This window comes from Chrysoperla carnea, chromosome 2 (assembly GCF_905475395.1).
Source record: "Chrysoperla carnea chromosome 2, inChrCarn1.1, whole genome shotgun sequence".
NCBI lineage: Eukaryota > Metazoa > Arthropoda > Insecta > Neuroptera > Chrysopidae > Chrysoperla > Chrysoperla carnea.
This window is the reverse complement of record NC_058338.1, coordinates 59248264-59264503: the sequence shown is the minus strand read 5'-3', so window position 1 is coordinate 59264503 and position 16240 is coordinate 59248264. Positions and strand designations below refer to the sequence as shown.

Genomic DNA, 16240 nt, shown 5'->3' with positions numbered 1-16240 from the left:
AACGACCAAAAGGCAAAAACTTATATTACATTTTGGTCAAATAATTGAAATTTCGCCTTTATTAGGGCTCTCAGAACAATTCTATGTTTTAGCTTTTTGTTTGCTTGTGCACGATGCCATTACAACTTCATGGCGATCTGCGATAATACAAGATACTTGAATCCCCGAGTATCAGGTTTAGTGCCGCAAAGTGTAAAGGACCTTTATGTGAAAAAAGATCAGATATTGTAAAATATAAGAATAAAATTAGAAATAAATAATAAAATGTAGATAATGTAAAATCTGACTTGATATATATTGTTTTCTTATTATTTATATTACTTTCTTAATTAATTAATTAATTATATTAATTTCTATGTAAATATATATTATATATAATATGTATATATCACTTGTAAACCCTTTATAATAAAACAAATGAGATAAATAACACATTCATTCTTAAAATTGTAAAATAAAATTAATAATTTCTCAAAAGAGAATAATTATTAGTATAAAAATATTATTCACTTTTTGTCTCTTTACTTCTTTTTTTTTTATAACATTAAAATATTATTTAGTTTAATAATATGCTACGTTTTCTTTTTGTTTGTTTGTTTTTTGATTAATTTGGATTTTTTACTACTCTTTTCTGTCGGAAGTCATAAACTCGGCTGCAGAAGAAGACTAGGTCAGGTGATGTGGTTTGATTTTTGGGAGGTTGTCGATTATTCCGTGGGTACGTTCCACATTCTGGCATAGGCACAATTTGTTCAGGGTCGTCAGAATCATCTTCTAATAATCTAACGCTTTTATAATATCTGCGAAATAAAAATTGTTTATTATTAACAAAATTCAATAATTTTTAATTTAAAAATCACGCGATTCAGCAGTTGGTTAAATCAAAACATATTAGAAGAACGAAATAATTTAGCAAAGAGTTACGAGTAGTACAAATCGTTTAAAAAGGACCGAAAAAATTATGCTTAAGTTACTGAAAAATCAAGATGATGTTCACTGTTTTCTTGGAATATTCCTAATCTGGTTCATCGAAGTGATGATCATCACTTAAGTCCGGAAGGATAAATGAGGAACAGCGAGTACTATTTAGTTGCATTTTAACGTTTGTGTATAAAAGTTTGCCAAAGTGGTCCGTGAATAACAGTTTACTTTCATGCATATAATGCAGTAAGTTTTATCATCAATTAATTAGTATTTTCATTAAATTTGGGACGATTTAACTTCTTTTTGACCCCCAAAGCTGATATTTAATATACAAAACATCTTTCTGAATTCTAGCGCACCTTTTTTAAGTTGATCATTTCTTATTTTGTGTTACATTAATAAATTGGTAAAATATTTTGTGAATTAAGAATAATATTTCTTACCGACAATATTCAAAAAAAGTAAGGACATAACATTTGTCTTCTATACACGCTACACTATTGGTATCCTTATGTCTTGATGCAAATACTTCATCTGGATGGTCTGTAGGAAGTCGTCCTTGTTCTGTATGTTCAGGTCGATAAAACCAAAATAGAGACATCATCATTTCTCCTATAAAAAAATTTAAATAAATAATTAATTCCATTAGTTTTTACTCCGCACAGAATCGAGTTTGACTTTGCTTCGTGAAAATATTTATTACTAAGTAATAATTGTTTTCACCTTTGACAACGGATCGGTTTTATTTAGCACAAATAACAATTTTGTGAAATAATCAATAGACCTTTTCATTTCAATTACGATTCATTATTGTTTCGGACAAACAGTTATAAGTTGGACAAATATACAAGATATTTGCTATTCATTTTATCAAATTAGTTTTTTAACAAATTGTCCGAAACAAAAGATAATTACTTTTTAAAATAAAAAGAAGGTCTATTGGAAATGATAAACTTACCATCCTCTGGATTTTCCCAAAGAGCAGCAACCTTTGCCACAAAAGGTAAATCAATTTTCCGTTGTCCTGACTTTAGTAAAACACAATCTCTAGGGTAAATTACATCACCTTCAATGTGTCGCATTGCAGGATAACATGTTCTTGTTACAACTGTGTCGTCACTCTGTAAATTAAATATTTGAGTTAATTTTACAAACAATTTATTAACATTCGAATAGAAAAGTTGAGCTGATTCATTTTATAATATCTTTAATGTACGTGCGGGTATACCAGCCAGTATCAAATTTTAGACACACCATCAATTTTATATTTTCATATATAATTAATCTAAATTTCAAATGGAATGACCACTTTTTTACCTTCACAAAATTTTATTCTTTACAGAATAAAAAGAATATTTATTTACAGATGTTAGAATTTTACTCATCACTTCAGTAAAGTCGGTTAAAAGAAACTGCAATTCGGATGGCTTCGTTATACTCCGGCTGTTTCCGTAGTTTTCAATCGTTATATTAAAAATTATATATAGATATTCAGATACACTGTGTTTTCAATGAAAGATGACAGATACATAAAATTTGATAATTACTAATTATTATCATAATATATTTTATAAGTGACGCGTAAACCTAATAACAACACACAAAGTTTGAAATTTCGCTCTTGGTTCTTGCGCAATAACGTGAGATTTTCTCTTATCACAAGAGTTATGATTGTGATATCAACGACAACCACTTTGAAGGTTTAAGATTATGCAGCCAAGCACTTTAGATACGTGATAAAGACTTGACTTTCTTTTTATGCAATATACGTTACACAAGTGGTATAATTTTGCGCTCGTAACTCTCACGGTGACAAAAGTTATAAGTACCACGTAATATGTAATGCACAATTAAAAAAGTAATTTGTATTTAGCAAATTTTGATATATGGACGAGTATTTTACTGATATCGCGAAGAACTTAATATTCTATGATAGCATATTGATTGATATACCGATTGTACGAAACAATTCATAGAAGAGAAATTTAGATCATTGAAAAATTTTCGAATGTATCCCGAATAATTTAATATAATTTATTTAGTTATAAATTGTAAAAGTTTATCTAGCATAGATTGTAAAAGTCGAATTACTCACATTCAAAAATACTCTGGCTTGATATGGTTCACCTTCCCATGACCATCCATTCGACCATCTTGGTGTTAAACTTGATCTTCTAGGAACTTTCATAATTGGCATTGGCACAACTTCTACAGGTTTGATAACTTTTACATTCTTTTTGGTGTTGTTTCTTGATTTAGCTTTAGTTAATTTTGATTTTCTTCTTGTGACTATTCGTCCCGTATGTTTATTTGTGGTTGCAGTAGGTAATTTTTCAGGAACAATATCCTCACTAATTTTATCATTTTCGACAATTGTATTTTTCTTTTCGTCTATACATTTTTCATCTGATATGCTTGTAGGTAATATTGTTTCTTCTGCGCATATACTACTTATTACACTATCAATTGTTTGATCTATACTACTACTATTGTTATTGTTATTGTTATTGTTATTTAATAATAAACTATCAAGAAGCGCCGGCGCTGTTTTCTTTGCTGTCTTTGATTCAGCAACAGATTTTGCACATATTATTGTATTTTTCTCTTTGAGAATTAAATTTTCATCACTGACATTTTTAATATCATTCGATTTATCCATACTGGCCGTTGTTAAGGATTTAATTGTTTTGCATTTCTTTTTCGCAATATCGTCTTGTGATTTTTTCCGTTTCACTCCTACTTTCATAATTTTTGGTGATGAGGTTCGTCGTGGTTTACGCGCTATAATTTTTGTTTTTTGTAAATTCCTATTTGGTGATACTTGACACACCAATTTCTTTTTACCATTTATTATTTGTATGGTTCCAGGATTTTTGTTTATTAAATCTTTATAACTACTTTTTTGTTTCTTTTGTACTTGAATTGTTTCATCATTTTCATTTTCTTCATCATCATTTAATTTTCTTTTTGTACCAGTAGGTGATTTACTACGACAATTATTGTCAATTGTTTCTTCTTTAATTGTCGTCGTCGACGTCGTCTCTTGTTCACAATTCGAATTTGAATTAGAATTAGAAGTGACTCCATTAGTATCCTCTAGGGTGTCATTACTTTCGATAGGAACTGGCAATCTGTCTTCTAGTTTGGATTCTGCGTCGTCAATTTTAGGTTGTGAAGTATCTTCTTCAATAGTGGTAGTATCAGGTGAATGTTTAGAACAATCGTCTTCTTCAAGAGGTTTTACTCTTGCCGTACAAATATTTTCAACTTTTTCAGGTAATACAATTGCTGTTTGTGGTTTTATGCATCCTTTCGTGAATGGTACATCATCTTCTACAATTGGTGTGAGCCTGTTTTCATTACTATCTTTTTCTATAATAATAACCTCATTTTCAGGACTTAAAGCTTCTCTTTTAACAGTACTGTCGGTACTATGACACATAAGTAACATAGTATTTTCAGTTTGTCGGTAAGTAAAATTACTGGCTATTGTATTTCGAACCATATCTTTTCCTACACGGGCTTTTCTTCGAGTTTTATTCGTAACTGTTGGTTTGTTTTCAGGTGTTGGACAATTGTTATTTGTATCTTCTTGTTTAGGTGTTGATACTGGTTGATATGTAGCACCGGCTGGCGAAGGTGGTGGAGGCATGCCGGCTGAACCGCGAGCCGGACTTGGTGGCCCCACAACACTTGCGGGTTCTAATGGAAGGGCTAATGCCACCGGTGGTAAGGGCATCCCTGTTGATTCTTTGGCGATGACGGTCATATTAGACCTCTTACCATCACCAGTAAGAGGTCCAGTATGGACGTTTTTTGGACACGATTGCATTGGACATGGACAACTTTGATATGATGCATCTAAAAACAAAACATTTTTTATTATTTTTGAACGTAGTTTTTTTAAAACAAGCCTGTCCAAATAATGTTAAACTAACTTTTATGTTAAACTAAAAAAAAAAAAATGTTTTCATGAAATTATTTTCTCTACTTCGATTCTAACTTCGACTCTTTACGAGTTTTTTACTTCTTTGGCAAGAACGACTATTGTATTATTGATCGTAATGTTACTTCTTTTAAAAGTAGACATTCGAAAAGAAAATTTTTATAAGTCTTTTATTTTCTTATTTGCAATGAATAAAATATATGGTCAGGCTCATTTTACTATGCAAATTCTTACCTATAAATGCTAAACTTCTAGTAGGTGGTGAATGACTATAACAACCTGGCGGTGGTCCAACTGATGTACTGTAACCGAAGTAATGTGGCGGTGGACCTGGATACGGCTCAACTATGGAAACCGGACCGGTCGGAGGTGGCTGGTATGTCTCCACTAATGTTGGAGGTGGCGGAGGACCCGTAGGTGGTGGTTGGAACGTCCCACCCGGTCCTGCCGATCCCGTCGTAGACACAGCTGTGACTACCTGTGTAGATTGTTGTGCTCCTTGCGAAGAACTGTATACTTCTTGAGGATAATATTGTGGTGGAGGCGCCGATATATAACGTCTATGATAAGGTCCAGAAGGTGCAGGGTATGCTTTAGAATGGATGTAAGGTGGATATGGCGCTGATGACGTGTAACATAAATCTTGATGATGGAAATGTGGTTGATGTGCACTTGGTCCGTACTGGGCTGATGTATAATATTGTGTCGGTGGGAAACCATAGGAGTATCCAGGTGGGGGAGCACCTGCGGGAGCTGAATACGACGTATAACGAAATGCAGCCGCCGTTGGAGGTTGTGGATTATGTGGTGTATCTCCTCCGCCACTGCTGGTCGATTGACTGGCTGTAATAATAACATCATTATCAGATGATTCGCCAGCAGATGAGGGGGCTGGAGGTTGTTGTGATAATGGCGATGAGGGGGTGGTGTCTAATGATGGTAATGGTGCTGATATTTTACCACTTGATATTGGCCCTAAAACTGGCCCAGGTTGTGGAGCCACATGCGAATGTGGGTGATGTGTACTGATCAATGGACCAGCTGGTTGATAATATCCTGCAAATAAACAAAAAAAAAACATTTTTAATTAATGTATATTTATTTGAATAGAAATATTATGCAAGTACATATTATACAGTTTTTCAATATTTAAATGACTTATTATCCTATTGGGATCCGGGAAATCTGTAGGTTCACTTAGTGACAGAAAAAAGTATCACTTTAAGATTAATATATTTTTATAAAATAAGTAAATTGAAAAAATAAAAACTTAGTAGGAAAATGTGAACCCGAGAAAAATAGCTTTTGAAAAATCGTTCCGAGAAAAAAAAGCTTTTTGAAAAAATAAAAGAATATGAAACATTTAGAATCAATATTAAACATCTAAAATTTCCTAAACAATGCATTAGCGGAATTTATTATGAGGTTTTCGATATATTTGATTATAACTGTGGGTCCTGCATGTTAAGCGCATTTCATCATAGAAAAAAAATTGTTTTTCGTCGTTGGAGCAACAGCAAGCAAGTCACAGCCTTTTTTTAGAATTTAAAATTATTTTTCATCAGCATTTTATTAATCCTAAAGTAAATTCGATTCTTTATTTATAGTATAGTCAATCTGTCGAAAAATAAATGAAAATGGAACAAAAAAAACCCTCGTGATGAAAGTTGGTGAGTCGTTTCAAAATTTTTTTGAGTTTTTTCAAAAACCCACACAGGTAGCAGGTGGCCATGCCCAAGTAAGCTTTCTTACATCATTTTCTAACGGCTCACCAACTTTCATCACGAGGGTTTTTTTTGTTCCATTTTTTGACAGATTGACTGAACTATTACAAATTATACTTTTTTCTCTATAATAAGCTCTAAAAATTAAAATTTACAAGCGGTTTATTAACCATCAACATCAAGTTCTATAGAGGGGATTGTAAAAATAATTTTTTACAACCATTATCAAAATTTGCGCTTGTTTTGGTGAGCAATTAATTTATTAACACCGCGCCTACACATCGTTTAGTTTACAATGAGTTCGGATTATAGAGATTGTAGTGTATAATTAATCTTCCGTTAGTTTGCAAGATGACCTGGTTTTAGGGTTTAGTTTATGTATAAAAACATTATAACACAGTTATACATATATTTTTTTATTTTATTTTAACACTAACCATTTAAGATTACCACGAATAAAGAAATAAATACGCATAAATTATAATTAAATAAAATACATTTCCTTAATGTTTATCAACAATTATAACAACGGCTCATTAGTTGCCTAGATATACGTTCTTGCCATTCTGTCCTAATGCTTCCTAATTTAACGTAATATACAATTTATGGTAAATGTCAAACGTTTCGAGTTTTCCGTACATAAACAGAATTATTACTGGTAAAATATCGGTAAAATGTTGTAAATTAAAGTAGGACACCCAAGAACAAGCGCAGACACACCGTGGGCTAATCGGGGAAATTAAACTCTTCAAAAACTAAGTACACAATACCATCGGATATAGTTTGTAGAATGACAATTTTTTCGGATACGATTTGGATAAAGATCATTTACTATTGTTTACGAAAGTAACCAAATTTTTCTTGTCTGTGGATTATTTATGGTAAGAAGGTCCCAATAAACATAAAAATAAAGTCCATTTGAGATAGACGCATTTATGCGTCAAAATTATCCAATCATATACCTACTAAGCTTTATTTCCGATTTGGGTAAACAAAGTTTCCTCTTTTCAAATCATTTTGACCCAAAAAATACAATAACTATTCGACAGTTGAAGTAGGTATAGTTTCTGAAATAGAGCCCAAAATCTTTAATGAAGATCGATATGTTGAAGTAATTTCTTTCGATATCTCAAAAACTTAAAAACTTAAGCAATAGTTAATATGTTTCTAAACTAATTAATTGTTTTTGGAAGAAGTATGTTTGGTTACCTTGGTTAGAAGAAGTATGGAACAGATGTCCATAAATTGTATCTCCTCCACCCTGTTTGTTTCATATTATTTTATTTGCTTTTTAATAATCTTCGCCAGTTAGTTAAGGGCAAAAACGCGAGCGATACTAGTACAAAATAAATCAAAAAGTATTTCTAGTGTTGATTTTTTTATTGGTTCATAAATAAAAAATAAATATGTTTTTAACGTTCGACGGTAAATTCAACAGATATTATTTATATTGTTTAAAATATTACACAAATAAAGTAAGTAATAATGTATAATTATGTTATAGTCTAGGCCCTTTATCTGTAAAAGCCTTTTTTGTCTGACAAATTACGTTCGACTAGTGTTTAGAGGATACGTTACTTTTTGTGAAATTTAGACAGCTAGTATGTAAAATCTATAAAATTTTATGTGTAGAATAAAGACTCTGTTTTCTCCATTCTGCACATAAAATTTGATAGGTTTAACACCCAATTCGATCAACTTATAATTAAGTAATGAAAAAAAAATTTTTATTGGAACTATATTCCTTATCGCACGTTATTTTTCTGATTTGTTTGTTGGTGAGGAGGTAAAATCAAAACAAGTGCAACAAGCAAAACGGCACAAACAACCGACATGCAGGTTACCTAGGAAACTAAAACTGTCAATTTGTATTTTTTATCAAAATTTTATGTTTTATCGTTTAAAATAATTGTGTTGTGGAAGTTAAAGCTAACACAGATAGTTTAAAGTAAGTACAATGAAATTTGTATGTTATGTCATGATAAATATTCTGATAAAACCAAACGTAATGTACATATTGGGTTGACTACTAAATCAGAAGTATGTCTTTTTTAAACTAATACTACAACTAATTCATGCAGAAAAAACTAATAGTAGCTGCAAAATTAAATTCTTTAAAGACTCTAACAAGTATTTGATTTCTAAAATTTATACCTTAAATTTTCAGAAAAATATCTCGTAAATAAAAACAGTAAGGGCTACATTTATAGTGTACCAAAGTTAGAAACGAATATAGTTCCTCCGGGTGTCCTACGACATCTCTCATTATTTTTTCAGGTGGATATTTTGCAAAATTTAAGATTAAGTTATTATTCATTATCAGCTATAAAATTTTATTTTTATAGAAATAAAGCAATATGAACATTCCATAAATTCCACAAAATATGAAATTTTAAGGATGTCATTTTACATAAATCAAGTTTGATCGATTTCTTTAGCCAAAAGTAGCTTTGACTAAGCCATAGCTCTGACAGTACATGATCAAATAACACATGTTCGTTATTTGAAGTTTTCATATCAATAATTACCATCAGAGATATAATAATAATTGACTTAAATAATTTAAAGGTAAATAATAGACTTAAACGTTTGTTTTTTAAATTCCCATCATTATTTATTTTATAGGTATTATAGTCATGCAAGTTACCAAATATTCTCATACTCAACAAAGTCTTATAAAAATATATTTAACTTATAATACTCTCCCACAAATCTTGAATAAAAAAATTGTACGATTTTGTTTTATATATTACTAGCTGTGAACTACCCGCTTGGCTGGGAAACATCTCCACTTTTATCCCTCCCCCATATACCCTTGCGTAGGGGTTAAAGTTTTGTAATGCACACGTCATGCTCTCTTATTTGATACCTCACTTGGGTATATTTGAAAATATTCGATTATTCATCCACATTTTTTCGCTCTATCTTTCCACCCCCAAGGTTAATAATAATAGCAAAACAAAAGAGACGTACCACAAGTGGGTCCCTAGCACCTAGACCAAGAGTCCTCTGCGCCCTTATTGGGAACGACTTACCCGAAGACGAGACGTCTTCGGGTAGGAGGCGCTATATCCGATGAAGCTAAAGGATTTCGTCGATTCCAGACGCCATGCAGAAAGCCCACAGCTTTTCCGCCGGGCTCTCTCCCAGGATAGATGGATCCAAGGTTTCGGACCCGAAAATTCTTAATCTAACTCCCCATAATACATGCAAATAATATGTATGAAGGTTTCGTCATCTTCCATACAGGCTTTACAAGTGAGATCATTAGAGATCTCCATGTTATGAAGGTGATAATTCAATCGACAGTGTCCTGTTAAAAGCCCCCCCCCCCACCTTTCTCTCTCTAAAGGCTACAAATAAAAAAAAACAATCCTTGAAGCTGATTGTATATCTTGTCAATATTTAAGCTTAATCGAAGCACAACTTTTTAAATTTTTGAAGCACATCCTTTCCTACCTCTATTTAAACCTCTTACTCTACTATATTATGCATGTATTATACATAAAACCTTCCTCTTGAATCCGCATCAAAATCCGTTACGTAGTTTTAAAGATCTAAGCATACATAGGGACATGACAGGTGCAGACAGCGAGGAGCGACTTTGTTTTATACTAAGTATTGATGATAGCTTCGCGTACTGAATAATTGAGTAGAAGTGCTGAATAGTTAAATTTTATATTGAAATCATATCACCGCCATTTAACTCTATAAAATCTGATCGAGAGTCAAAACTATTAGCCTAGTTTATATTTTGTGTTAATGGAAAATTTCGAGTACTGAAAAATGTGTTTGAAATATATGTTTTGCATTAAAATTATTTAAATTTTTGTATAATTTACTTTAATAATTCGTGTACTTAATCAGACCGATTATTTTCGCAGTTCCCTAAATTTCTACTTTCCATATACAATTGAGAGTTACAATTGAAAGCTTTCCCATTGGTGGTCAGTCTTGGCTGGTTTTCATCAACATGAAATCCGTTTACACAGAAATATCTATCTTACACTGATTAAATCCGATTTAATGTTGGCATTCGATTTAATGTCGCATCTACAAAAAAATTTTCAACAAAAGAAGTAAATAAATATTAAATATCGTACACTGTATATAAGTCAAAGTGTGAAGCTTCTACCTTATTATTGTGATTAACATCTGTGGAAAGGATAGTTGAGAATAATGATTCGAATATATATTATAATAAAGGTTCCTTTTAACGTTCAAACGATGTTTATTATCATTTATGTATCCTTTTATCCTTGTAGTTCTATTTAAGCTCCTACGTACCATAAAATACGTTAGAGATATAAATTGAACACAATATTTAGCTATTATTTACACTACTTTACACACTAAACCACCGCTAATTCAAAGTAGTAATATTAATTCAGAGAAAATCATTATATACCAAAAACAAAATTTCTTTCTCTATTTTCAATTATAAAATTAATTTCTTAAGATCATTATATTTTTACGTTATTCCTTGAATATAGTCCTACCATAATTTTATTTGAATAGCTATTCAAAGGTCAAAATTTGCACTAATTTAAGGTCTTTCGATATATAGTTACTCTATCAGAATTAGATAACGATAGCAAATATTTACTTTTCGTTTGTTTTTGCTCTAAAACTAATTATACCATGTATATATGAAATATACATAGTATATTAAGTTTAGTCCCAAGTTTGTAACGCTTAAAAATAATGATGCTAGGAAAAAAATTTTGGTGTTCATAAAATCACCTAATTAGTCCATTTCCGGTTGTCCGTCCGTCTGTGGACACGATAACTCAAAAACGAAAAAAGATATCGAGTTGAAATTTTTACAGCGTACACAGGACGTAAAAAGTGAGGTCAAGTTCGTAAATAAGCTTCATAGGTCAATTGGGTCTTGGGTCCGTAGGACCCATCTTGTAAACCCTAAGAGATAGAACAAAAGTTTAAAAATGTTCCTTATCAAAAATTAAACAAGTTTTGTTTGAAACATTTTTTCGTAAACATCACTGTTTACCCGTTAGGACGCCCATTAGTCGAAAATTTTATGGTATGTACTTTACTTGAATATCAGTTATGTATGTGTCACATGTATGTATGTGTTATGGGATAAAGAAATCAACGCTGACTATGCATGGTATTTCAACAATTAACTCAGTCACTTGTTTGTTTTCACTTGTTTTTATTGTATATTCAAAAAATTATAAAATGACCATATCTCTTAAATTTTCTCACAATAAAATCTACTATGTACAGGGTGGGCCATTTTAATTTATAATGGCTATTAGCTCGTTTTGCAGTTAACCAATTAAAAAATAACTTAGATCAACTTTAACATTAGCAATTTAGGTCAACAAAAATTGTAGAGTTTGATGGGGAACATCATGTTCTGACATCAGATTGGATCTAGTTCTTCGAGTTGCTTTAATAGCCAATTTAGATTCTATACGGTTAGAGATAGAATAATATAGAATATCACTTTAAGAAAGAATTAATAAGATAGAATAACACTTTAATTAGAAAGTTGATTCTCGTAAAAACAAAAAACTAATAAGTTTTGTTTAAAACATTTTTTCGAGAAAAAATTAACTCTCGGAGGAAACGTGATTTAAAAATATGTTTTGGTATTTTAGATAATATTTTTATCGTTTTTCGAGAAACTTTCACAAGACCACTAGTTAAAGATACCTGTAATTTTTCAACTGTTTTATAGTTTTGGCAACAAAGTTTTGTTTTAATTTGCGCTCTCGCGGGTAAACAGTGACTTTTACAAAAAAATATTTCAAATAAAAGTTGTTAATTTTTTTTATAAAGGACATTTTTTACAATTAAACTTTTGTTCTATCTTTAACGGTTTACAAGATTGGACCCAAGACCCAGGTTAATTGGGTCTTGAGTTGTTGCTAATTTACGAACTCAAACTAATTTTTTACGCTACGAGTACGCTATAAATTCTAGCTTGATATCTGTTTTTGTTTTCGAGCTATCGTATACTTACAGTCGAACGGATAAACGAAAATTGACTAATTAAGTAATTTTATGCAAAAACCTATACCAACATTTTGTTCGTATCATCAATATTTTTAAGCGTTACAAACTTGAGACTAAAATTACTATACTTTGATATATATTTCTTATATAACGAGTATAAAAATATGAGAGACATGGCATTTTCGTTTCGACTCGTCTCGCGGCAACACTATCTAGCCCATATTCTTGTAAAATAAAATCATTCAAATGAAATGAAAGTAGTGATAAATAATAACAAAAACTATATTTAACATGAAGGGTATCGTTTAGTATTTGCTTGTAAACAACTACAAACTCTAAAACTAATGTGTTGTGTTAGTTAAATGTTATACCTTTCATAAAAAAAAAAAGAAAGTCATAACATTAAACAGAACATCACGATTTTTTTCTTTTATACAACGATATTCAATGATTACGAATTGTAAATCTAAAAACATTAAAAAATTGAAATAACTAGGTTATTATACGTTAAAAACTATAACTAATCGAAATAAATTTCTATTTACGATCACATGTCTACTGTTGTTAAATTCATCAGATATTCATGCAAAATTCATACCCTAGTTAGGAAATTTTGATAATTATGATGAACTTCAGCTTTTGATCTCCCATTGAGAATAAGCTTGAATAAAGTTTACGTGCATGAATGAGAGTGAGTCGTCAATTTTTTTTTTTTTTAATAGTGGTGGAAGCATTGGGAAGAGAATGAAATTTATAGTTTATAGTGCGGATTCCCACCCGATTCATTGCACTCATTTATCTTGCCTTTTGTTCACAAGTTCATGGGTATTAAGTTTCTGGTCAGTCTGTCAGTCAGTTATTCGTTTATATACAGAGTGGGCAAATTTAATATATACATCTAAATATCTGGTTTCTAGATTGAACCTAGTTCTTCGGGCTTTTTATTAACCAATTGATATCTTAAAAGGTAAGAGATAGAATAACTCTTTAAATTAGAAAGTTCATCCTCATAAAAAACTAACAACTTATGGCTAAAGCATTTTTCCGAAGTCAACGTGTTTTCTTTCGATTAAATGAAATAATGGTAAAATTTTAAAGTCACATTTCCTCCAAAAGCTAACGTTTTTCGCAAAAATGTTTCGAACAAAATTTGTTAGTCTTTTTTTATGAATATCAAATTTCTAATTTAAAGTTTCATTCCATCTCTTACCGTTTAGGATCTAAATTGGCTATTAAAGAAACCAAAAGAACTAGGTCCAAAATGATGACAACTTCTGCAACTTTTGATTAAGTTTTTTTTTTGATTGGTTAACTAGATAAACGAGATATTTAGATGTATAGACTCAAAAGACACACCTGTTTATAGCAAATATATTTACTTATTAGGTAACGAGCACGAAGTAACGATTCCGGTTTCTTCCAAGAGGATAATTTTCGGCTGTATGGGAGAGTGTTGAGAAAATCTATTTTTAACACTTTGATGGGTGGTGAAAATGCCTTTAATATTTTCCAGAGTTTGGGATTTAAGATGTTTTGGAATATTTGAAAATCTTTATGAATTTCCGAGAAATACTTGAAAATAAATATTCAAGCTATAAATTTAAATCATTTAGGAAAACATGACTAGAAAGTTTTGGAACTATCGAAACATTTTTTGAAATTCCAAATGATTAATTAATTCAACGTTCAAAGTGAACATATTCAAACGTTTAACTTTGGCCATTATGAAAAACATTTCAGTCGGATAATTTTTCTTAAGTAAGGGCAATTATTCTGTGCGCCATAAATATGCGTAATCACTCAAATTGAAAGTTTAACTTACACAATAAATATTCCGTAGGTATAAATTCTAAATATCTATATGGAATTTAATTACTTATTTTTTAACCAAAATGATTTATTATGATAACATACAAAGGTTTATATTTTAATACGTAGTAAATTTTAGATTGCCAACGGCTAAATGATTTTTGTGATGCGTGAATATTAATACCTCAACAGTTATATTATTATACGAAGAAACATATTAATGATACAAACACAATATTTATTACATAGGATGATCCATTCAACGATTGAATAAAGTCAAAATAAAAACAAGTGAAAACAAACAATCGATTGAATTAATTGTTGAAATACCATGTATAGACATTGTTGATTACTCTTATCACATTACACATACATACATATCACACACATATAGCTGATATTCCCAATTAATATACAGAATACAATTTGCTCATAATTTGCGCTCTCACAAGTAAAACAGTGATGTTTACGAAAAAATGCTTCAAACAAAGTTGTTTATTTTGTTATAAGGAACATTTTTTATATTTAAACTTTTGTTCTATCTCTAACTGTTTACAAGATGGGTCCTACAGACCCAAGACCCAAATGACCTGTGTTGCTCATTTACGAACTTGATCTCACTTTTTACGTCCTAAGCACGCTATAAAAATTTGAGCTTGATGCCTCTTTTCGTTTTTGAGTAATCGTGATGACAGGCGGACAGAGACGACAGACAACCGAAAATGGACTAATTAAGTGATTTTATGAACACCTATACCAAAATTTTGTTCATAGTATCAATATTTTTAAGCGTTACAAACTTTGGGACTAAACTCAGTATACCTTGGTATATTTCATATACATGGTATAAAAACCTACTACGATCAAAATTGTATATTTCTTTGTATTGGCTAAATAGACAAAAATACAAATATCCAAACAAATTTGTTAGAAATTTCCTTTTCTATTTGATGTAGTCGATTATGCAGGCTAATTGAGGCATTTATTGTAGGTAATTAAAATAACACAAAACGCTTTGTTGCTTTTCTTTAATACAATATTAAGACATGTTAGATTGTTCACTTTAGTTATTTCTTTTCATTTGCATGCTATTTATCTAAACATAGGTACTTTAACTTTTAACTAAATCTTAATTCAATTTATAAACAAAATGTATACCTAATAACCTTTATATTGCTTTTGACATATCGTTGTGTGCGTAGTCATGGTAGGGATAATAAAATCGATGCCAGCGCTTTAAGTGAAAAATTTTGGAGATAAAGTGGGCTGTTATGACTAATTTGCAATTATTTACATGTTAATGATATAGAAACTGTCAAATTAAAATGATTGAAAAACACTAATTAATTAAACTTAATGCATTAAAAATTGTGAAAATAAGAAATCAAATTGTACAAATATTATTTTTCAAATGTTAATTATCGTAATTATTTATTTAAATTTGTGAAACAAGAATATTAAATTTTAAATGTAAGTTTTCAATGCAATCCACACAATTATATATGCATCCATTAATTCTATAATTAAAGTAGTGTATCGTTGTCATGGAAACGAAATTCACGCTCGGAGCGAATAGGGAATATTTAGGATATGAGCACGGTAGTGGGGGCACAGATAAAAAAAATACAGTAGAATCTCGATAAGTTAAAGTCCAAGGGAAACACAAAATATTTTAAGTTATAGAGGTTTTAAGTTATCAAGGGTCTATGTTAGGTAAAGGTTAATATAGAGGTATGTACATGTTTCTATGTACCCTAGTTAATATAGAGGTATGTACATGTTTCTATGTAGTTACTGAGGGCCTATACAGAGATTATTTATTTAAGTTATAGAGGTTGCGTCTTTTAAGTTA

The 16240-nt window shown here is 30.6% G+C and overlaps 1 protein-coding gene across 2 annotated transcripts in view; it reads right to left on the bottom strand.

The window, feature by feature from the left end:
- Nucleotides 1-580: 580 nt before the first annotated feature.
- Nucleotides 581-16240, bottom strand: part of LOC123293980 — a 361747-nt gene continuing 346087 nt past the window's right edge. The window contains exons 3-8 of one of the 2 annotated variants that reach the window (XM_044875006.1): nt 5831-5926; nt 5105-5713; nt 3020-4785; nt 1883-2045; nt 1368-1536; nt 581-800 (exon numbers count right to left, since the gene is read on the bottom strand). In XM_044875006.1, the coding sequence (XP_044730941.1) occupies nt 605-800; nt 1368-1536; nt 1883-2045; nt 3020-4785; nt 5105-5713; nt 5831-5926 (2999 nt within the window). In that variant the 3' untranslated portion in view covers nt 581-604. Of the gene's footprint in view, nt 801-1367; nt 1537-1882; nt 2046-3019; nt 4786-5104; nt 5927-16240 lie in introns of both variants that reach the window. The other variant, XM_044875005.1, reaches the window with a different exon arrangement.